A 25,554-nucleotide genomic window follows, 5' to 3' on the forward strand; every position below is an offset into this window, starting at 1 on the left:
TACCTCTGAAACAAATAAAAAATATTGTATGCTATATCCCTGAAACTAGTAACACACTATATGTTAACTAAATTGAATTTAAATAAAAAAATTAAAATATTAAAAAAGGGATTTTAGTTGGAAATATTGGCACGGATAGGCTATTAGATAAAAAAGATCCTGATGGAAAATTTTTTGAGTCTTCTCTGTGAGGCAAGAAAACAATCAGTGAAATCAAGGCTGAATGTTGGAGCATTGAATTGATGAAATGAGCAGAAGGGTTTATAGTCAAGTCTGAGAGAAGGCTGCTGGTAAAATATGGGTATTATTATAGGTAGCATGAAGTCTGCTGTAGACTGATGAATGATCAGGATTCTGGTTATGAATCTCAGCTGTTAATTTTATGAGGGTCATGGAACAGAGTGAAAGGAAAAGATGGCTTTTGTCATAGCAAGCTGGTTCAGAGCAAAAGAAATGACAAAATTATAGGTGACAACGGGGAGGCAGTCACAGAAAGGAATTCTTACAAAAGCTACTGACGATGAACTCAAGGATACTTGCACCTGAGTGAGTGACTCTGGAGAGAATTCTCTTGAAGCTCAGGGAGATAAGGAGAAGTAAAAAATTAGAATCAAAATTGTGCCAAACATTTTGTGAATGTTCATGAGTCTTTCTTAAGTGGTGGGAGCATTTAAACACAAAAATTACAGCCAATAGAATTGTTTAAGTTTGCAGTACTTGAAATACTCCATCTCCTTTCACTTGGAACTATAAATGCTTAGCAGCATGGTGGGCAGCACTGTTGAGATCTTTGTGCAATGATGGTTAGTTCACAGTCCAGTCAGCCATTCAGAATTATGAATATATATTTTAAAATTTTGAACAAAAAGGTGCATTACTTTCTATATAGTTCATCAGATCTGATTTCTCTTGTAAATATAAGCAGGGATCGTTTGTAAAATAACAGCGTAGAATTTCCTGTACAGACAGATGCTTTTTATATTTATAAAGCTCGAGTTCCTTTTTTTTCTTTGTAATGCCCTGGGAAACTGGAAACTGATAGGATTTTTCATATCAAGTTTAGTTTAACATATGGCAGAAAGCTCTGTGAGACTATCTCCAAACTTTGCAGTTAACAGTTTCCAGCCTACACAGGAAGCGAAGCTGTGCCTCTGACGCATTCCCATTATATGGGAAGACCGCAGAGAACAGCCTCAAGTTAAACCACAAAAATTATGTTTATACAAAGCGCAGCATTCAGTTTAAACCACAGTAGCACAGGAAGCTTCAGTTGAGGCTTCAATTCCATTTTTAAGTTGTCTAGCAAAATATTTCAAGGCATAGGGATAACCAAGTAGCTATTAAATCTATTTTTCAGCCTTTAGGGAGATAGATAAGCAAAAAAATTCTGAATATGGATATTGCCTATTCTGAGGGGCTTCGGTTTAGTAATCACCTTGTGTTTTTAAGTCTTCTACTAGATTCTTAAGTATAACCAAACCACACAAACAAGTACCTCAACTATCCAGAATCCTTGGGAGAGAGGGCTAGGATGTTCTTTGCACAAAATAAATTTTGGCTATTACATTCCTCCTATGTTACGGAGTATATGGAAAATAAAGCATTGCATGTAATAATCACTTTAGCACCACATAGAATGTATGTCTTGTCACAAAATAGTTCCATGGTACCATACAGCTATGCTTTTTTTGAGTTCTTGGGTGCTTTAAATGTTTTTTAAATTTAAATTCCAGTTAATTAACATACAGTATAATATTAGTTTCAGGTATACAATATAGTGATTGAACACTTCCATACGACACCTGGTGCTCATCATGAGTGGTCTCCTTAATCCCCATCACCTATGTCACTGATCTGCTCCCCCCCACCCTGTAGCCATCAGTTTGTTCTCTGTAGTTAAGTCTGTTTCTAGGTTTGCTTCTCGCTGTCTCTTTTTTCCCTTTGCTCGTTTAAGTTCCACATTTGAGTGAAATTATATGCTGTTTGTCTTTCTCTGACAGACTGATTTCCCTTAGCATAATACTCTCTAGTTACATCTATGTTGTTGCAAATGGCAAGATTTCATTCTTTTTGATGGCTGAATAATATTTCTTGGGTGCTTCTTAGTAAATGTTTTGTTAGGGCATGAAGTCTACTCTTGACAGCTTCATTTCCACTATTATTGCCCTAGTCATTCTTTCTCTCATATATCACTTAGAATGAGGAACCAGATTAAGAAATGTGGCTTAATTCTGTTAAAAAAATGAGACTATTCAAGGCTATGAGTGTGGGCCAGGGATATGCTAGCACAATGACAGTGGAAAGAATGAGGACTATTCTCTTACTCTTTGTTTCCCTTTGATCAGATTATGGAATCTCTTTGAACCCTAGTTTCCTCACCTGTAAAATGTCTCATGGAATTGCTTTTAGGTCAAATAAGATAATATATATAAAACCTCACAGAATTAATGTTGGAATTAAATAAGGTCATTTCTAAACAGTATGGAGGGCAAAGTAGGTTTCCTTTGTCTACTTCCCTCCCTTGTCAAAGGCCCTTTCTTGCATATTTCCCTGTTTTTGCTATAGTTGTTAAAGGAAAGAAGTAGGATTACAGTTAGTTGAAATACTATATTATCTTATGGAATTTTAAGTGTTAATTTCAATGTCCAAACAAAAAGATACTTTAGATATTCAAAAAAGTATTGCTGAACTGAATCTGTTAATATTTTGTCTTTAAATAATTTGTATAAATATTAATAATTTAAGTATTCATAATTAGACTGCTTTGGTAATTTTTTGCTAATAAAGACTCTTGTATTAGCATTTTTTAAAGTAGCCTCTAGAACCAAGACTAGGCTTGAACCCCAAGATCAACCCATTCTCTAGCAAGTGAGCCAGCCAGACATTCCTTGTGTTAGCATTTTAAAAATCAGTGCCTGTCTCATCAACAAATGATGTTGGGAAAATTGGACAGCCACATGCCAAAGAATGAAATTGGACCACTTTCTTGTAACATACACAAAAATAAACTCAAAATGGATGGAACACCTAAATGAGACATGAATCCATCAAAATCCTAGAGAACATAAGCAGCAATCTCTTTGACCTTGGCCACAGCTTCTTGCTAGACATGTCTCCAAAGGCAAATAAAATAAAAGCAAAAATGACCTACTGGAACTTCATCAGGATAAAAAGCTTTTGCACAGAAAAGGAAATGATCAACAAAACTAAAAGGTAACTTATGGAATAGGAGAAGATACTTGCAAATGTCTTATCGGATTAAGGGCTAATATCCACAACCTAGAAAGCATTTAACAAACTCAAGACCCCAAAAACCAAAAAGTCCAGTCAAGAAATGAGCAGAAGACATGAATGGACATTTCTCCAAAGAAGACATACAAATTGCTAACAGACACATGAATAAATGCTCAACATTCCTCAGCATCAGGAAAATACAAATCAAAACTATAATAAGATACTACTCCTCAATAGCCAAACTGTGGAAGGAGCCTCGGTGTCCATCGAAAGATGAATGGATAAAGAAGATGTGGTTTATGTATACAATGGAATATTACTCAGCTATTAGAAATGACAAATACCCACCATTTGCTTCAACGTGGATGGAACTGGAGGGTATTATGCTGAATGAAGTAAGTCAGTCGGAGAAGGACAAACATTGTATGTTCTCATTCATTTGGGGAATATAAATAATAGTGAAAGGGAATATAAGGGAAGGGAGAAGAAATGTGTGGGAAATATCAGAAAGGGAGACAGAACGTAAAGACTGCTAACTCTGGGAAACGAACTAGGGGTGGTAGAAGGGGAGGAGGGCGGGGGGTGGGAGTGAATGGGTGACGGGAACTGGGGGTTATTCTGTATGTTAGTAAATTGAACACCAATAAAAAATAAATTAAAAAAAAAAAAAAAGATACTACTCCACTGGTCAGAATGGCTAAAATTAACTGAGGAAACAACAGGTGTTAGTGAGGATGCAGAGAAAGGGTAACCCTCTTACAGTGTTGGTGGGAATGCAAACTGTTGCAGTGACTGTGGAAAACAGTATGGAGGTTCCTCAAAAAGTTAAAAATAGAGCTACCCTATGACCCAGCAATTGCGCTACTAGGGGTTTATCCAAAGGATACAAACATAGTGATTCAAAGGGGCACATGCACCCCAATATTTATAGCAGCAATGTCCACAACAGCCCAACTGTGGAAAGATGTCTATTGACTGATGAATGGATAAAGAAGAGGTGGTATATATACACAATGGAATTTTACTCAGCCATCATAAATAATGAAATCTTGCCATTTGCAATGATGTGGATGGAACTGGAGGACATTATGCTAAGTGAAATAAGTCAGTCAAGAGAAAAACAAATCCCATGTGATTTTACTCATATGTGGAATTAAAAAAAAAAAGCCAGGTGAACATAGGGGAGGGGATGGAAAAATAAAATAAGATGAAAACAGAGAAGGAGGCAAACCTTAAGAGATGCTGAATTCTAGGAAACAAACTGAGGATTTCTGGAGGGGAGTGGGGTGGGGTAATGGGGTAATTGGGTGATGGGCATTAAGGAGGGCACTTGATGTAATGAGCACTGAGTGTTGTATGCAATTGATGAATCACTAAATTCTATTCCTGAAACTAATAATACACTATACATTAACTAAATTAGATTTAAATAAAACATTTAAAGAAATCACTGCTTTACTTCTCTTATGAAGAAGTGATAGAAACTCATTAAAGAAAAATTGAAAAATAGAGGAAAACAGAAAGAAAAAATATACCGATTTCTCAACATTTAAAAATGCATTTCTTTTCAGTATTTTTATGTATAAATTTTTCAAACAAAGTTTTGATGCTTTATGTATAATATTGTATCCTATTTATCTTTTATTTTCCTGATATAGCCAAATTATTTATAGGCATAAATTTTTAAATCTGTGTAATGTATAAGCATTTATTTATACATTATTTAAACATTTCCCTTCACTTGGACATTGTTTGTTTCCATTTTATTTCCCCATTACAATGAATACTTTTTCTGTATTTAGTACTCTTTTCTTAGGACAGATTCCTAGAAGTGGAATTATAGTATTAAAGGGTATAAAGATTTTTTAAAGCTTTTGCCAAGTTGGAAATGGCAATCTCAGAATCATGATTTTACTACAGAGACACCTAGCCAAGCCTTCCTGGCATTTAACTATCCTGTTTGCTCCAAATGAAGGCCTCAGCCTTCTGCTTCACCATGGATAGAGAATCTCACCTGGGATTTGCTCACTTTACTCATGACAGTGCAGTGAGTATTCAGATGGCCTGATACTGGTTTTTGAACCTTGATTTCTAATGTCTATTAAATATCTAATTTCTAACAAGAAGGACCTGTTGTTATTATTATTACCACCAGTATTATTGACATTTTTAAAAAAGCACATGGAAGCACAGAGTAGACTCTGCAGAACCAAGGTGAGCATGTCCTTCCTTTCTTGTCTCAGAACCTACACTGTTCATTGGCCCCATAATCTGGCTGTGAGCTCCGGACACACGCAATTTACCAACAAGTCCTACTCAACACGAGGTTCACTGGTTTGGAAGGAAAGATGTGGGAACCCACTCATCTTAGAAACCAGAAGGCCCAATTATCTATGTGACTAACACCTCTCCTGAAGGCTTTTTCACATGACCTTCAGTAGGAATCATAATTCAGCTGAGGCCCAAGGCCAAAACACCAGGAGCAAATACGTCCAAATGCAAATATGGCTCCACTGAGGGCCTCTATCCAAGAGAGGAAATTACTAATGTCTGCAACAGGCAGCACCATGCTCTAGGGCCACAGACAAGTGAAGTTTGACGGAACACTGAGCATTAGCCAAAGGCAAGAAAGCCAGTAGATTAAATCCTGCAAAGTAAAATCTTGTTAAGATCTACTTGTTTTTACAGGGCATGCTCAGGCAATCTAAACCTCAAATATAATACAATACTATGTGCTCTGGCTGTGTATCTCGGGTTCTGAGGGGAATACCAAATTAGTGAAATCCCAATTTGAATATAACTGGGCACCTTCTTAAATTTTCTTCGCTGGCCCAGATTTTTCTTACCTCAGCCTAATTCTCAGGCCTCTTTGTGGGTAGTGAGAAATGATCTGGCTTTGACCAAGTTCTTCTAGGGCTGAAGTTCTTACAATAAAGAAAGAAGTGAATAGGCAGGGAATTAAGGTTTCACATCAAAACAGAAGCTCTCCAAGAATTGTACACAAGGATTTATGCATGAGATGTATAAGAGGCATCGATTAAAATAGGATATTGTAAACAACTTGCTGTTTCTAAAACATGCAAGCATGCCTGTGGGGCTTTTGTACTTCCTGTTCCCTCTGTCTGGGGTTGAAATCCAGGAGGTAAAGGCTGGTGATCACACAGAGTCCCATAGGTCTCGGTAAGGAGTCTGGCTTCTATTCTGAATAGGGAGGTTTAGAGGATGCGAGCAGAGAAATAATGTAATCATTATTTTATTTCCCCCTCAATTATTTGAGAAGCATATTTTAAATAGAGAAAGGCAAACTATTAGGACAACAAATATCTGTACATCCTTCACCTATTCTCCAATAGCATATATTTCACTGTTTGCTTCATATTTTGTTTCTCTCTTTAAATATCTTTTATTTTGCTAAATCATTTGAAAATAAGTTGCAGATGTCAAGACACTATTGATAAATCCTTTAGCATTCATCATCTAAGAACATGTATATTATAAAATCAAATATCATTATCATACCCAAGAAAACATTAATTCAATGTCATCTGTTGTACAGTCCATATTTACATTTACCCAAGTGTCCCATAATTGTGGCAAATTATAGTAGCCACCCACAATTTCTCTCTCTTCTAGAACTTTGTCACTCCCCTGTAAAGAGGTGGAATCTATTCTCTTTTTGAATGTGGGCAGAAATGATGCTGTGACTTCTGAATCCAAGGCAGTTCTGCTTCTGCTTTGCTTGCTGTGACACTTGATGGAGCCCTAAAGCTGTATGATTGCCCTGAGGCCATCCTGATGTGAGGAAATCCCTAGAAGCCCATGGGTACAGATCACATGAAAAAAGCCTGAGACTGATGCCCCGCCAGCTCACAGCTGCTCTAGCTGCCTAGTGTTCTAGTTTCAGTTATCATCTGAGTGCAACCTCAAGAGTCACTTGAGGCCAGAATCACCCAGTCTGGCCCTTCCTGAATTCTAACCTACAAAAACCGTAAGAGATAATAGAAGAATTAATTTTTTTTTGTAAAGACACTGTATTTTGGGTTATTTTGTTATCCAGTAATAACAACTAGAAAAATGACTTTTATTTAAAAAAAAAATTCAGGGGACACCTGGGACAGTCAGTGGTTGACAGTTTGGCTCAGGGTGTGATCCTGGGTTCCCTGCAGGGAGCCCGCTTCTTCCTCTGCCTATGTCTCTGCCTATCTCTCTGTGTGTCTCTCATGAATAAATAAAATCTTTAAAAAAATTAAAAAATTCAGGATCCAGTGAAGACTTAAGCAATCTACAGATTTAATAGTCTCTATCAAAATGCCAACATTTTCCCCAGAACTAGAACAAATAAATAATCCTAAAACTTGATTGAAGCCACAAAAGGCCATAAATAGCCAAACCCATCTTGAAAAACAAAGCCGGAGGTATCACAATTCCAGATTTCAAGTTACACTGCAAAGTTGTAGTAATCAAAACAGTATGGTACTGGCACAAAAATGGACATATAAGTCAGTAGAACAGAATAGAAAACTCAGAAACAAATCCACAATTATATGGTCAATTAGTCTAGGACAAAAGAGAATGAATATGCAATTCAGAAAAGAGTCTCTTCAAAAATGATGTTGGGAAAACTGTACAGCTACATTTAACGGAATGAAACTGGACTACTTTCATACACTATACACAAAAATAAACTCAAAATGGATTAAAGACCTAAATGTGAGACGTGAAACCATAAAAATTCTGGAAGAAAACACAGGCAGTAACCTCTTGGACATTGGCCACAGCAACATTTTTTCTAGATGTCTTCTGAGACATGGGAAACAAAAGCAAAAGTGAACTATTGGGACCATATCAAAATAAAAAGCTTCCACACAACAAAACTAGAGGACAGCCTCCTGAATGGAAGAAGATATTTGCAAATGGCATCTTTGATAAAGGGTTAGTATCAAAAATACATAAAGAACTTACACAACCTAACACCCAAAAAACTAAATAATCCAATTTTTAAAATGGGCAGATGACATGAATAGATATTTTTCCAAAGAAGACATCCAGATGGCTAACAATCATAAAGATGCTCAACATCATTAATCATCAGGATAATGCAAATTAAAACTACTATAGATATCACCTTATACTTATTAGAATGGCTAAAGTTAAAAAGTCAAGAAATAACAAGTATTGGTGAGGATGTGGAGAAAAAGGAACACTTGTATACTATTGGTAGGAATGTAAATTGGTGCAGCCATTGTGGAAAACAGTATGGAGGTTCCTCAAAAAATTAAAAATAGAAGTACCATAAGATTCTATAGTTCCACTATTGGATATTTACCCAAAGAAAGTGAAAACACTAATTTGGAAAGATATATGCATCTCTATATTTATTGCAACATTATTTACAATAGCCAAGATATGGAAGCAACCTAGGTGACCATCAGTTGATGAAAGGATAAGGAAGATGTATATAAATGCAATGGAATATTGCACAGCCACAAAAGGATGAGGTATCTAAATACCTCAAACAAGTGGAACCATGAAGTATTTGTTCTTTTGTGATTTATTTCACTTAACATAATGTCGAGTTTCATCTATGTAGCAGCATGTGATGGGATTTCCTTTCTTTTTAAAGAGAATAATATGCCATTGTACTTATATACCACATTTTCTTTATTCATGCATGTGTCAATGGATATTTAAGTTATTTCTACTTCTTGGCCATTGTTAATAATGCTTCCCTGAACGTAGGAAAGCAAATATCTCTTCAAAATCCCGTTTTCTTTTTTTTTTTTTTAAATCCCGTTTTCAAGTTCTTTTGGACAAATATCCAGAAATAGGATTCCTTGATCATATGACAGTTCTATTTTTAATTTTTGAGGATATACTAGACTACTTTCCATAGCAGCTGCACCATTTTAAATTCTCACATTAGGGACTACTTTACACAGCCACTAGAATGTATGGAAATATCTGTTTTTCTACAACCTTGTTAACATAGTTTATCAATATTTTGAATATTGGTCAATATGGGGGATAAGAAATGGTATCTCAGTATATTTAACCTTGTATTTTTCTTCTCATGAGTGAAACTGTGCATCTTTTTTATAAATGAAATGACTTTCAAAAGAATCTGTCTGGATGCCATGTTGGGAGATCATCCTGCCCAGTAATGCAAACTCTCTTGAGTTAATTCTATGATTAGGTACTTCCCAGGCAACCAGATTTCCCTTCAGATTCAAAGGATGATACATATGTAGGCGTGATAAATTAATCCACTGTCATTTTTTGAAAACTATGTGCCCGAAAGTTTGCAATATATTGTGATTATAAAACAGTTAATAAGGCATGATGTTTTATATCAAGGAATGCACAAACTGTTGGATGAGAAAGATAGCTGATTACAGTGCTGTGGGCATGTTATATTAGGGTTATGCCTGAGTGTTATGAGAATTCAGAGGAGAAACTGGAGAGTTGGGGGATGTCTTCTATGAAAAGATAATATACGAACTCAGATTGGCTGGAAAAAATCAACTTGTACCCAGTAGTGTTCTTTAAGGCACAGAATGAGATAATGGGTCCTATTTAGGGAAGCTATGGGTGGAATGAAAGATGCATATGTGATTATTGAAAGAAGAGACCATAAAAGTGGGTGGGAGCCAGATTTAATTTTTTTCCAAGTAAAGGAATTTTCTGTTTATCCTGAAAGCTATGGGAAACTATCAAAGGATTAAACAAGGAATAATGTAATAATATTAATTTCTTTAATACTTATTTTGAAAAATTTCTTAATATCCATTCCAGTGACTTGATAATTTATCATATTTCTGTTTTTAACTGTGGAAATCAAAAGGACTTAACCATACTTTCTTATGGTATTTTTAATCTCACAGTGGCAAGTAATTATATAACACACTACAAAGTGATTACCACCACCAATCTAGTTACCATCCATCACCATACAGTTGACCCCCTTTGTCATTTCACCCAACCCTGAACCTCTTTTCCTCTGGTAACCGCTAGTCTGTTCTCTGTATCTATGAATATATTTTTATTTTATTTTGTTTATTCATTTGTTTCTTTTTCTTAGATTCCACATATGTGTGAAATCATACAGTATTCATTTTTCCCCATATGACTTATTTCGCTTAGCGTAGTACCCTCCAGATCCACCCATGTTGTCACAAATGGCAAGATTTCATTCTTTCTTATGACCAAGTAGTAATATTCCATTATATAAATGTACCACATCTTCTTTATCCATTCATATATTGCTGGACACTTAGGTTGTTTGATATCTTAGCTATTGTAAATAATGCTGCAGTGAATAAAGGGTGCATGTGTCTTTTCAAACTAGTGTTTTCATAGTCTTCAGATAAATAGCCAGAAGTGAAGTAGCTGGGTCATTGGTAATGTTATTTTTAATTTTTAGAGGAATCTCCATAAATTTTCCATACTGGCTGCATCAATTTATAATCCCACCAACAGTGTATAGGGTTCCCTTTTCTCTACATCCTTTCTAGCAGATGTTATGTCTTGTCCATTTGATAATAGACATTCTAACAGGGGTTAGGTGATATCTCACTGTTGACTGTTGTTTTGATTTGCATTTATCTAATATTAGTAATGTTGAGCATCTTTTCAAGTGCGTGTTAGCCATCTATATGTTTTCTCTGGAGAAATGTAGTTCCTGGGAAGAGTCCCAGCTGTCCTGCCTCTCTGGTGGATGCTTTAAGGTTTGTAAGTGAATCTCCTTTATTTATCATCTGTGTGCTTTTCAAATTGGGTGTTTTGGGCTGGTTTCTGGGTCAAGTGAATCACACAAGCTCTTCAAGAGTGGGGTTTCTATTCTCCACAGTTTTTTAATTTTCCTGAACATAATTCCCATTGATTTTCAAAACCTGCTGTTCATGGGGCTTGTTTCTCCTGTGCAGGATCTAAGGGGTGGAATGCCTGATATGGAGCTTTGATCTGTCACTTCTCAGGGAAAAATTCTGTACCTTCATAGGCTCTGCTCATCCTATTTTTAGGTCCCTTTCAGAAGGAATTATTCTACATGTAGTTGTAGATTTGTTGTGTCCATGGAAGGAGGTGAGTTCAGGATCTTGCTATGCCACCATCTTGAACTCAGCTCCCCAAGGCACTTATTTTTTGTTGTTGTTTGTTTTTTACTCAACATGGAGATGGGTTCCTTTTTCCTAGATAATGGCTGGAAATTTTAAACCATATATTTTTTCAGGACTAGGTAACTGAGTCACACTGAGAGTAATGTGCATCACATTAATCCAATTTAACCAAGAATGCAGAAGCAGCATGTTGGTAGAACCACTGCACTCAGAGTCAAGAAAGCCAGGTTTTCAACAGAATACTACAGGAATGATTTTAAGGCTAAAATTAGGTGACTGAATAGATAAACTCTGTGGTTCTTTCCGGCTTTAATTGTCTACTGTTGCATATCAGGCTAATTGATCATCACTTGTGAAAACCTGCCACTATTAAGGATCAGTTAAAAATTTCCTGGATCATGAATTTCTCTTACTTGCAAGCAGAGAATCTTCCAGAAAGTACTTTTATTAATATCAGTGTTGTTATTATTCACATTTGGATATACCATGAACCAAGCGATGCCCCTAAGACGTAACTATTCTTGCATTAAGTCAATCATTAAAAAAATTTAGTGACCTCTTTTTAGATTCAAGAGATTAATCTAGACACAGTAGGAAGCACAAAAATGAAACACACATAGATCATTCCTATAAGAATGCCTCCGTATATAGAAAAAATATGTAAACTCAAATAATCATATGGTGAGGTAGGTGTTAGGCGACATATGAAACTTACAGATAGAGAACAACTGGAACTGAGTAAATATTAACTCTATCCCTGATAGATCATAAATAATATAGTGTAAATTATGTTTTTAACAGCTGAATGTATTCTGCTGTGGGGAAGCATAATTTGCTTTAGCCGTACCCCATACCTCCTTTTTTGTCAACTAAGTTCATTCATTTATGAAGTATTTTTTTTCAGTGGGAACCATAAGCAAGCAGCACTTTTGAAGCAGAAAAGGAATATATAGTCTGCAGGAGAAGAACGAGACATTCAAAGAAGCAGGATTTGTGTGTTCATATTAAAGCACCAAGGCAAAATCATGATCATAATTCTAATTTTCATGGACCTTAGAATTGCCTTAGACTCAGAAGAACCCTTCAGGTCCCATGGTCCCTGATTGTTCAGCTTTCTGCAGACAACACACCTATTACTGGAGGTAACCTGAGTGAGTCTCTTATCCTTACAACCAGAGGAACTAAACAAAACCACGTTTCTTGAGAGAAGAGACAATTAAAACGGTGAAGCACAGTACACAAAAGTGCGTAATTCATCCCCAGCCAACTCATGAAATAGGTTCTACTTACACTTTTAAGAACTATTTTACTAGAATCCAGATTTCCTTTCCTTTTAGATTCATTGTCTTTTTTTTCTCGATTCAGGTCATTAGAAAAGTCAGTTTCGGAATGCCTAGGTGGCTCAGCGGTTGAGCATCTGCCTTCAGCTCAGGGCGTGATCCCACTGTTCCGGGATTGAGTCCCACATCGGGCTCCCTGCATGGAGCCTGCTTTTCCCTCTGCCTATGTCTCTGCCTCTCTCTCTCTCTCTGTGTGTCTCTCATGAATAAATAAATAAAATCTTAAAAAAAAAAAGAAAAGTCAGTTTCTTTTTCTCAATATATGTTAAATAAAAATTAGGTACAAGGCATCATGTTTAAGCATTGGGATGGTTTTGGAGATGAAAGACACATTCCCTACCACAAGAAGCAAACAGAGTAATAGCAAACTACAGTCACTGTGTACGGTAGGAAGTACTTCAAGAATCTGCAGAGGATGTTATGGGAACACAAGGCAGGACCTCTAAACCAGATTAGAGGCAGGTTTCTTGAGGAAGGTTATCTTTAAGCTAAGCTTTAAAAGATAAACAGTGGTTGCCTCTATTTTAGACTGCTGTTCAAGTTAGAGTTCTCTGGTCCCTAAGAAAAATATTTATCCTCATTGCTTTTTAAATGTTACTGCAGATTTGAGTTTTCAATTCTGATACCTTGATCATAGGTCCATGATTTCAACAGCAATTTTTGGTGATCTTTGATTACCAATGTATTTCTCCATTTTCTTCCTTTGTAGTATTTCTCAAATATGCCTGATAATAAGAATCAATTAAAGCTCATGATAAATATTCTGGTCCCCCAAACCGTTCTCTGGAGATTCTGATGCATTAAAGTCCAGATTTTTTAAAATCAAGTGTCTCAGGTAATACTCATTATTAGGCATGTTCAGGAATAATTTTTCTACTATCCAAAGTTGTTATTATTATCATTTATTATTTTTAAATGAAGGGTTTTCTGTTACTATTACAATTTGTTTTTTGCAGGATTAGTAAATAAGAAAGGAAAGAAACAAAATTCCCCATAGGAAAAAAAGTAGTTTCCTCTTAGATGAATTTTATAGATAACTACACATAACTCCTACTCACGTAAATTGTAGTTTTAAAAAATATTTTTTCAGGGGACCTGGGTGGTTCAGTGGTTGAATGTCTGCCTTTGGCTCAGGTAATAATCCTGGGGTCCTGGGATTGAGTCCCACATTGGGTTCCCTGCAGGGAGCCTGCTTCTCCCTATGCCTATGTCTCTGCCTCTCTCAGTCTCTCATGAATAAATAAAATCTTTTTAAAAAACATTTTTCAGTATGTGTTAATTTCTGTATATACAGCTGTCTTGTGTGAATTATGTTTTATTTTCATTGTAATCCACTCATGTGTTATTCCCAGTTTCAGATACTCATTCTTTTCACATCCATGTTTATGATTTTTCTTTAATTAGAGAAACACAATGTAGATTCAGCTTTTAAGGATTTGGGTAGGAGGGTATAGAGAGTCTAGTGGATGGATGCTATGTCAAATTGAGAAACATATAGACAAAAAGTTTAACAGTTTGTTGAAGGAAGTATAATTTTGCTATGCCGTCATGGTTTTGGTCCACTTGAATTTCAAACAAGTGTGGTTAGAGCATGAATCTCATGACTCCTCTGGATTAATGAGTGAAGCAAGCACTGACTTTATTATCAAGCATATTTAAGGAAGACCAAACATCCCACAGATATCAATTGTTAATGATTCAATACCTAGCATCTGTTTATTGAATAAGAGCATAAGTAAAGACTCAGAACAATGTGTAATTACAAATAACACTGGAGCAGGAAGGTGACATCTCTTTCTCAGAGCCATACAAGATAATATGGCTCCCAAAAGAACAATCATGTTTAATCCAGAACTATCCCATTTGTCACAATAGTTAAGTATATTTGCATCTTCTTAAGATAGGTGGAACTGGAAATTCAGGTTAAAATTGACAGTATACTCTTACTAGTTCCTTTCGTATAAATATATATGTCATAGATTTATAGGGTTCTATTTGTTGAGGGCAGTGTAGTCATTATGAATGAGTATTTTTTTGTCATCTTCACAAGTTTCAGTTAATATCTTTCCACATAGTATCTTATAGGTATGCAAAGTAAGTAGACTCTTCTAAAGGATATATAAAGGTACTTTTAGCACTGTGAATTGATTGGGAATATTTGTGTCTGGGTATAATACATGTTTGTGTAGAAGTTTTGTGCTTGTGTGTTTACAGATAATAGTGACTTGGGATGATTTCAGTGGCTCTCTCCTCTGGTATATCCATAAAGTAACTCATTACTCTCCTGAATCAATCAATAAACATTTCAGGATCTATTACTTAGACTGATGGGCTCCAAAACCTGATTCAGTGTACTGACAGAGAACTCTCATTTCTTAGTGGTAGAATGAAATGAACAAAAACCATGAAATCAATGAACAAGAACAGAATGTCATTTAATAGTTTAAAATAGGAAGTTGTAAATTATGGAAGAATTGAAATATTAGAATATGTACAATTAGAGGGGGTCTTCTCCTGGTAGGCAGGATATATGGGAAGTATTTATCAATTGAAAGATCTATAAAATTATAGATCTGCAAATACTGCAAATTACTGTTCTAGTGAGTACAATTTCATATGGCCAACATTATCTTTTCCTATAGGAAAGTGAACTATAATCAAGTCCCTGGGTGAGTTTAGAAACAAACATGCAAAAAAGAAAAGAATTCTTAATTTCTTAGTGCTCCTAGGATCAGATAGCCTGATGGGCCCAACTCCCAACTATACCTAAACTTCAAATCAATATATTAACCAAAATCTCTGTATCCAACCCACCTCAGAGGGGTCTAGGTGTGTGATGTTGGAAATATCATTTGGAAAATGAGGTTTTCTCTCTCCTAGACAGTGCTAATATTGTTTTTATTTGTATTAAATTAATTTGGTTGGTACTTTTTTCTGTAACAATAAAAAATACTTTGGTAACAGCGGAATAATTCAGAGTATTATTCTAGTTACCTTTGCTGTGATATATTCTAGTTTAACTCAGAGATATACTCTGTTGCAACTATCTCATCCCAATACTGGTAAAACTTATTGTAGCACCATAATATTATGTTGACATATGGGCAGAAAACTTTTCAAATATATTAATAAGTCCTGTTTATATTTTCATTTTCAACTCAAGTGTATTTGGATATATTTAAGAAACATACTTATGTTTCTAATACACATATGCCTTTTTGTAGGAAACAACAAACTCATTCAGCATTCTCAGAAAAGGACACATCTAATCAAGGACTCGGATATACTTAAGCTTATAATGGCTATCGTTCAAGCCCACTATAATTAAATTTCACATCTCTCCTGCAGCTAATATCTACTTTGATTCCATCAAGGTTTTCTCATTCTCATTCTGACCTAAAAAAGAGTGCCATCTGCCAAATTAGTAGCATGCCTCACTGCACCTGGACCTCTCTTAATTTTAACATAAGCTTTACCCAAACATGTAATTTTGGGATGGAGAATTCATGGGAAACAGGTCACTCCTCCTTAGTCTGTTCTGTAAGGCAAGCATCACTAACTCATGATAGCAGTCTTCCCTTGGGTGAGACTTGGGCTGAATCTTAGAAGTGAGCTTCTCAACCAGAAATCTCCAGGGCACTATAGTTGCTTCCAAAAATTGAAGTTGGCCTGCCAGATGAAATTAATTTGGATTCCTTCCTTATCTTATGGTGTCTGACAAGGATCTATCAATTTTGAATTCCAGCATTTATCTGAAAGTAATTGTCTACTCAAAGTTTTCTGAATCAGGAAAGCACAAGCTTTCCGGAAAAGTTTTCTTCTCCCCTCTATTTCCTGTGGATCTTCTCAAGACAAACAAAATTGCCAAGTATTTTTGATAAAGGCCTGAAAAATAGCAAGATTTGCTAAATATTTAAAGCATTTGCTCAGCTAATTTAGCTCAAATTAGTATCCAAGATTATACAAGCCTTACTACAAGATTTTTATTTAAGAAAATGATTTGGTTTTGAAATAGTGAAAAATACTTCATATAAATCTATTGTACATGATTGATCTAATATTGAATTTCTTCTATGTTAAATGAAACTTATTTCATCTAGAATGTTCTGAAATTATAATACCACTTGGAATTTCTTAGGCACCAAAGCAACTATTGGTTAAAAGAATCAAATAGGGGGCACCTGGGTAGCTTAGTTGGTTAAGCAGTTGATTCTTGATTTTGGCTCAGGTCACGATGTCAGGATCGTGAAATCAAGCCTTGCGTCAGGCTCTGTACTGGGTGTGGATTCTCTCTCTCTCTCACTCTCTCTGTCTCTGCCTTTGGCCACCCCCTCTCTGGCTCGCACTCCGTCTCTCTTAAAAAAAAATCAAATAGATGATTATCTGTTCATAGTCCTATTGCTTCCTGATGAAAGGAAATATAAAACATCAGAATTGTATACTTCACAGATTAAAGGGACTGAAAATTATAGGTGAAAATGTTAACATATTCAGAATATTTTAACTTACTCTTAAGTTCATAATCAAGTATTGGTTTAACTCTTTTACCTGTGTATTACTGGCTGAATTGACCAAAAAAAGAAAAAAGAAGAAAGAGAAGAAGAAAGTCCTAATAGATGATTCCAAGAAGAGAGAGAGAGAAGAAAGTCATAATAGATGATTCCAAAGATGCTTCCATTTGTAAAGAATAGATATGTTAGAAAAATCAGATTACTTTTGATGTATAGATAAGAATTATTTACATTTGGGGGGTATGAAGATTGATAAACTTTTCAAAAGGCAAAATGCTATCCTACCTGAAAGCATCTTGATTTTTGTATACACGTGCTGATTTTGCCCAAAGATGAATTATCCTTACTTCCAATCTCATTTTCTAGAAGCTGAGAAATACAGTCATTAAATACAAGAAGATGATGAAAAATACCTGTAATTTTATTTGTAAGCCTGTAAAATTAGGATCCAGAGTGGGGCTTTTCAAATTTTATTCTTTATTTCTATCTTCTTCAACTGTTATGCTGATAGACTTTTTTCATATTTGGAAAATTACACTTTTTCATCTTGAATATTGCTAATGCCAGGGGCAAACCCATACATCTGATAAATAAACCTAATTTTATATTTTTATGTTAGTGATTTTCAGAAGGAAATAAAATCTCTTCTTTTCTTTAAACATCTTACTTTAATTAGCTTCTCTTTCTCTACACAACTTTATAATACTTGCCTCAGGCAGATATACGTGCAAATGGTTCATTGTGGAGCTGGCACACAAGAAATGAAGGAAGAAGAGTAGAAGCCAATTAAACAGGCTGCTCTGCCCAGCCTGAGACCTAGCAAGACAAGATCTCACAAAACTGTATCCAAAATGACCATATTTGCTTGTCTAATTCCTCTTCCATTTTGCTTATATCTTTACTTTAAAGGAAAGGGAAGAATAGAGTAATAGTGTTAATGGTCACCTAGATGAGAAAACTGGTCCACAGTAGGAATAATTTTACAGGCGAAAAATCTTGTTCTCTGGAAAAATATTTATGTCTTCTGCCCATTTAATTAGATTATTCAATTTTCGGATGTTTTATAAGTTCTTTATATAAAGAAGGCATACAGATGGCTTACAGACACATGAAAAAATGCTCATCAGTAATCAGGGAAATACAAAACAAAACTACAATGAGGTATAACCTCACGCCTGTCAGAATGGCTACAGTCAACAAAACAAGAAACAACAGGTGTTGGGTGAGTATGTGGAGAAGAGGGAAATGTCTTGTACTGTTGATGGGATGCAAACTGGTGAAGCCACTCTGGAAAACAGTATGGAGGTTCCTTAAAAAGTTAAAGATAAGACTATCCTGGGGTGCCTGGGTGGCTCTGTTGATTAAGCGTCTGCCTTCAGCTCAGACATGATCCCGGGTACTGAGCCCCACATCGGGCTCCCTGCTTAGTGGGGAGTCTACTTGTCCCTCTGACCCTCCCCCTAAACCGGGCACACTCTCTCTTTCTCCCTCTCTCTCTCTCCAATAAATAAATAAAAATTTAAAAATTGAACTACCCTATGATCCAGCAATTGTACTACTAGGTATTTACCCAAAGAATACAAAAATACTAATTCAAAGGGATACATGCACCCCAGTGTTTATAGCAGCATTATCTACAATAGTCAAATTATGGAAAGAGCCCAAATGCCACCAACTGATGAATGGATAAAGAAGAGGGAATCACTATATTGTTCACCTGAAACTAATATTATGCTGTATGTTAACTGAATTGAAATAAAAACTTAAAACATACTGATTTCCATAAAAGCAAGAATCTCTGAATTCTGAATACTTTTCAATGCAAATGAAGTTCTGGAGCACTTTCTTGGCGGCTTTCTATAAATTACTCATGTCACTGCTACTTGTAGAATGAGTTTGCCACCATCTCTAGATGTGGTTCTGTTTAATTGTTTTCTGTTTTGGAGCTAGACCTTCACTTTTATTTGGCTGAAACTACCCAAACTCTGGCTTTTTTGTCAGAGTAGTTTTCAGCTACCCTGTCATTTTTTTTTGGGAGAATCATCATTTTTTTTTTTTTTTTTTTTTTTTTTTTTGAGAATAACTCAAAGTACTCACTGGATTGAGAACCACAGTGAAGAAAAGTTCACCTCCTTGGATACTCTTGTCCAGCTCTTTAGGACCTCCTGGATATTCTTTGTAGAAAATTGTATGAGTGAAAAGCCCACAGGTTTGTCTTGGAAGAACCTGAAGGAAGAATAAACAAATAAGGAAAAGTTCCTTCAACCAATTAATTTGTTGAGACTTAGTTTTTTTTCCACATGGAAGTTGATGCATAAGCTAGTGTCATTATTCAACTCTTAACTAAGAATCAGAAAATCCTTCACACTCTGGGAAAGCAAGAATGACATCAGTACAGAGGAATACTGAAGAAAGTTGAAGAAATATTTTAAAACTAAGATAAGACTTTGAATTATTTTTGCCACTTATCTATTTTAAATCTCCAAGTCAGTACTGCTGCTATGAAGCCTAGTATGTTCCAGCATCTTAAGAAACAAGAAAGAAGTGAAAATGAGACTTTAAAAATATTGGAATTGTCTACCCTGTGATTTAGTAGGCAAAATTTTAAAGATGATACTTTCTGCCAAATTCTACACATGCACTAGAAAAGAAAGTCAATTATTAACTTAACATGATTCTTAAGAAATGACATTTTAAATTAGAACAAATATTTGAGATACAAATCATAGTGTATTCTCTAATCTGAAAGGACTACTGCCTTAAATTTTAAGTCTCAAGCCTGCTAGTTCTGAAAGTAAAAAAGATTATGCTATTGATTATTAATTTTTATAAATGGTCACAAAATGATAAAACATCACTTAGGAAAAAACCTTATTTTCATCTTTTGTATAAGAAAATCATTATTTGGGATCCCTGGGTGGCGTAGCAGTTTGGCGCCTGCCTTTGGCCCAGGGCGCGATCCTGGAGACCCGGGATCGAGTCCCACGTCGGGCTCCCGGTGCATGGAGCCTGCTTCTCCCTCTGCCTGTGTCTCTGCCTCTCTCTCTCTCTCTCTCTGTGACTATCATAAATTAAAATAATAAAAAAAAAAGAACTGCTTTAAAAAAAAAAAAAGAAAATCATTATTTGCTTCAATTATATACATTTGTGATAAGAATTTTTTTTCAAATTCTTACAGCTTTTCTGGTAAAATAACAGTGCAATTATAAAAGAAAGTGTGAATTGAAGCTGTGCAGAATGGTACAATCTTTAGCTAAATCTTACATAATGACTTCACAATGACCTGTGTTGTTACTATATACCTGAAGAGTAGAAAATTAAATATACTTTGGAAAGCTACAAGTTTACAGAATCTTACATAGACAAATCTTCTGCTTATTGTCTTCAATAAATTGATCTTCATTTTTCTGTCTTTATTCTTAAAGCACATTTGGCTCAGTAAGTGCTTTCAAAATATTACCTATGTAGGACTTTTCATGCTTTGCAACCCTCTATAAATATACTAGTTCTTTTTCTTTAGTTTTTGTCTTCAATCTAGTCCTTGAAAGTTTTCTTAGAAAACACTATTCTTAGCTTAATCAGTGTATCATTCATTGCTGTATAAATTAAAACTTTATAGATCTTATTAATTTTTGTAAATTGATCAGTTATCCATGGGAGCTATTCTATCTTGATGAAATAGTTAAAAGAACTTCAATTTATTGCAGAGTATTAGCTCTGGTGATGTTTATGTTTAAATATATTACACATTCTTTTAATGTTATGCACAAAATTAATGGCAAACAAGAACCAAGTGCAAAGATATTCTAACTGAATTAAATATATTCCCTAACAAATCATGAAAGTATCTTTTTCCTGGAAATCAAAGCTTTATACAGATTTATTCATTTTTTTAAAACAGATACATATTCTCAAGTCTATGTTAGTCTATGTGGGGGAACACAAAGATATGTTCTTTCTACTCTTGAAGAACTTAAGGTATATTGGAATAAGGAGAAACACTCTAAAGCTAAATAATGAAATGCCCGCACATGATTAAATGCTAAGTTAGTTTCACATTTTAAAAGTGCATGATTCGGGATCCCTGGGTGGTGCAGCGGTTTAGCGCCTGCCTTTGGCCCAGGGCGCGATCCTGGAGACCCAGGATCGAATCCCACGTCGGGCTCCTGGTGCATGGAGCCTGCTTCTCCCTCTGCCTGTGTCTCTGCCTCTCTCTCTCTCTCTCTCTGTGACTATCATAAATAAAAAAAATAAAATAAAATAAAAGTGCATGATTCTGGGGCCCCTGAGTGGCTCAGCGGTTGAGCGTCTGCCTCCGGCTTAGGGCGTGATCCTGGGATTTGAGATCGAGTCCCACATTGGGCTCCTTGTGGGGACCAGCTTCTCCCTCTACCTATGTCTCTGCCTCTCTCTGTGTGTGTCTCTCATGAATGAATAAATAAAATCTTTTAAAAAGTGCATGATTCTGAATCACTTTTAAGATTCAGTTTGAATATCTTGCTTGAAAAACTGAAACAAATGAGCTGTCTTTGGGACTTGATTGCCTCACTAATTCCATGCAAAATGGAAGGAGAAGGTAAAAGAAAATTGAGTTTTGTCTATTTCTCAAATTATTTGAGTTTGAACACAGAAAAGAGGAAGTGCAAGAGCTTTACTCTGCAACTCTGGGAAGGATCACACTTACTGAGAGGTAGGGCTACCATAAGCCCTAGGATGATCAACAGACCACCATAGGAGCCTAAGGAGATAGAGTATGACAGGGTCATAGTCCGTTGTCTTGCTTATGATTTCAAGCTCAATGCTACAGGACACTGAACATGTTCCTTAAAACAGGTCTCTTGTGTTAGAGAGGGAATGAGAGAGGTGTTTTTGTTTTTTGTGTTTTTAAAGATATTTTGCTATGGACTGCCCTCCAGAACTGCTTCTGGGAGTGTAACTCTATCAAATTCAAATTTTGAGGGCAGCCCGGGTGGCTCAGCGGTTTAGCACCGCCTTCAGCCCAGGGTGTGATCCTGGAGACCTGGGATCGAGTCCCTTGTCATGCTCCCTGCATGGAGCCTGCTTCTCCCTCTGCCTATGTCTCTGCCTCTCTCTCTCTCTCTCTCTCTCTCTCTGTGTGTGTGTGTGTCTCATGAAAAAATAAATAAAATCTTTAAAAAAATTCAAACTTTGAGACATTGAGGAAACTATGGAAACCTTGCTGACAATAATTGGGAGATGGGTAAGAAAGCCATAATCAAAAAGAATCTTGACCAATGGGACCTGAAGCCAATATTCTGTATCTAAGACCTAAACCTGGAGCAGCTGTCAACAAATGCTTCTAGGAGCTCCCAGTAAAGGCCACCTATGAGGCTGGCAGCAGGATTAATGGGAATCTTTATCAATGGGCCTCTCCATTAGAAACAGAAAGTAGATAATCAGGATCTGTAGTCTAATTGGTTAGAGGTCTCTGGCTTTCTCCAGAGTCACATTAACAACCAGGGGTTAGGGTAGAGAATCCTGGTTTTTCTTAATTTCTTACTGAATGAAGATCAGATTTGTCCAGGAGATAATACACTAGGACTGGAAACCCCGAGACTCTGGTTAGGGCACAAACACCTTGAACTGTAGCAGGGTTTTGTATTCTTAGTGGAGTTATAAGATGATCTGTTATGAGAAATCACAGGACAGTAGGCCTGCGTTAGCTGCTCAGCTGTTACACACCAAGGCGCTTTTACATTAAATTATAAGATATGGACTTGGTATTGAGGAATAAAAGGAATAAGAATGTGTAGAGAGTGGTTACAAAGTCTTAGGTAGAAAAAATGACAAAGACATGGACACAGCAATACTGTTTTAGAACTTTTTGGCTGTAGTAAATCTGAATTAGGAAAACAGAAGATAGAAAGGTAGATGTAGTCTAAATTGTTTTCAAGTACCTGAAGAGGAAGTTAAGGGATGTGGAGATAATTGGAAGTATCAAAGTTAGGAAGGCCAAAATGAAGGCAATGTTTTAAAAAGAATAAAAGATTGGCACTATCTGTGGGATAGGCTGTAGTGTAGGGGGGCAGATAGAAGCTATAAACAGACAAAGTAGGAACCAGCAGCACAGTTTACACATGAAATCAAGGCAGTGAATAGGCTGTGGGAAACTAAGGGAAATAACAATTTACTGTAAAGGAATTATTCATGGAATGTAGAGACTGGAGGTTGGAGGGCAGGGGCCAGCATGATGTTTGAACTGCAGAACTGAATTAGGAATAGCAGGATCAATAATAGCTGGCTTGAAGGGAAGATAATGAGTTTCACTTGGAATTTGATTTGTGAATATTAAAAAAGTTTCCCTCATCTCATGAAACAAAATGTGGGTGTGAGTTTTTCTTTTCAGTCGCTTCCTAGGGGGGCATATTGGCTCTTGTGGTCTTAACTTGCATCTCTATTTGGATCACTCCAAGCCATGTTCTCGCTCTTTTGCTGCACAGTTATCTGCTGAGCATTTCCCACTTGGAAATTCTCATTCAAGATCCCACAAAGCAAATATAGAGGGTTTCCATGGATTGCTATAAAACTGGAGCCATTGGGACAGTTCCATCAAAGCAGGAAATCAGTTAAAGCCTTTATTATTTGTAAGATTCATGCATTTATAATACAGGTAAACTATGTTTTAAGGAGAAACAAAAAATGAACATATTTCATAGGACATATCCAAGCAAATTTTTTGGAAGTACAGATGGAAACAGAAACAAAAGAGGACATTTAATAAAGTCCTTAGAGACTTAAGTTCACTATTCTACTAAGACTGCATATGATTTTAAAATGGCAGGAAAGTACTGAATACTCTTATTATAACCCAGGTCTCCTGAAATCTCTCTAGTCAAAAGGCTGGCAGCTTGAGGCATAGCGAGTTTATTTTCAGTAAAGAAGGGCAGAGTGGGATAAAATAGAGCCATTATGTCCCCATCTACCATTTACAACAGCTTTTATTGAGGAAAAAGTCAAGATGGGAGTTGATCCAAGGTAAATGTCATTATCCATTCTGTAATTTTTACAGAATTGGAATACTGTCTGAAAAGAAGCCAGTCACACCTAATTCTAGAGAGTAGACATCTGGTCAAACATAGTTTGACAGAGTTACAGTGCCTCACCATATAGTTTCCTCCTGTGTGGTAGTCCTTCCCAGGATGAGTCTAAATTAGGAAGCCCATTCCTAACTTCATTAGTGCTCTTTGGATTTTCTAGTTTGGGAAGAAAGTAAGATTTCATTCCTCTGGGAGGCCTCACAAAGTATTAGGCAATATCGTATCTTGACAGAATGCATTTGTCATAGGTATAAAAAAAAACAATAAGGAAGCTTTGGAAAGAATTTGACAGTGGATGTAAATGAGTTAATTAACATCGTCTGTTACATTTGTACTCTATATTATGATCTGTTAGTGATTATGCAGAACTCCATATATAGCTTCTTGTTGTAAGTAGCTGAATTGCTTGTTTGCTTGGTCTGACATTGTAAGGAGAACAGTCTGACTTGTAAAAGAGCAGCATGGTTAACATAGAGAGAATTGGTTTTAGTTTTATATACTATATAACTTTTTGAAGAAATGATGGCTTCTATAAATCATCTGCACGTCAGATACATTGTTTCCTTAGTATTTTAACACCAGTTCCTGGTTAATAGTAACAGTGTCAGTAAAAAACAAAACAAAACATTTTATGTTTGAAGAATCATGAAGTGACTTTAATTAAAACATCCTTTGCTGAGATACGAGAAATATACTTCTGCAGCATGAAGCTTTTCCTACAGTTAAGTGTTTGACATTTTGCTTTTCTCTTTTGTTCTTTCTTCAAATGAAGAATGTAAATCTAGAAAAATTAGTTGTACCCTATGCATACCGGAGGAAGCTCACCATGATGTTTTTGTGGATGAAGCCCCTCCGATATCTAGCTGGTTTCAGATGTGGATATTCTTCAGTGCTGGTGATTCTAATATTCCAAACCTTCTTCCAGGCCTCGTAAAGCTGAACATGTACAGGGTAGACGCCCGAATGGTGAGGGGCCACTGCGTAGCCCATGTCGGTAGGAATGCCATGTTCCTAAGACCAAAACAAATGTTAATAAGAATGTGGGAAGATTTATCTTGATCCCATTTTTACCTCAGGATTTTGAAGTGTACTATCGATGCATTTGTTTGAATCCATCATTACTTAATTGTATTGTGAAATTAAGGTGACAAATGTTAAGACCTCTAGGTGTCATGAACACCTATTCTGGTAACTATTTTACTGGTCTTCATATTAATACATTTGTATTTAAGAGGAGGTGGAACAGGACTAATGGTTTTAATGGATAACTTGAGAGAGTGAGTTTAGTGCATTTTGT

At 35.9% G+C, this 25,554-nt stretch overlaps 1 protein-coding gene and 1 long non-coding RNA gene across 22 annotated transcripts in view; one reads left to right on the forward strand and one right to left on the reverse strand.

Annotated features, from left to right (window-relative positions):
- LOC102152366 overlaps positions 1 to 25,554 on the forward strand; it is a 146,381-nt gene that overhangs the window by 87,244 nt on the left and 33,583 nt on the right. The gene's annotated exons all lie outside the window — the stretch shown is intronic.
- NDST3 (N-deacetylase and N-sulfotransferase 3) overlaps positions 1 to 25,554 on the reverse strand; it is a 171,526-nt gene that overhangs the window by 68,671 nt on the left and 77,301 nt on the right. For 2 of the 3 annotated variants that reach the window (XM_038581775.1, XM_038581773.1), the window contains 3 exons: positions 25,083 to 25,268; positions 19,297 to 19,425; positions 17,485 to 17,568 (listed from right to left, as the gene is read on the reverse strand). In XM_038581775.1, coding sequence (XP_038437703.1) covers positions 17,485 to 17,568; positions 19,297 to 19,425; positions 25,083 to 25,268 — 399 coding nt within the window. The remainder of the gene's footprint in view (positions 1 to 17,484; positions 17,569 to 19,296; positions 19,426 to 25,082; positions 25,269 to 25,554) is intronic. The other variant, XM_038581774.1, reaches the window with a different exon arrangement.

Source organism: Canis lupus, chromosome 32 (assembly GCF_011100685.1).
Source record: "Canis lupus familiaris isolate Mischka breed German Shepherd chromosome 32, alternate assembly UU_Cfam_GSD_1.0, whole genome shotgun sequence".
Taxonomy (NCBI): domain Eukaryota; kingdom Metazoa; phylum Chordata; class Mammalia; order Carnivora; family Canidae; genus Canis; species Canis lupus.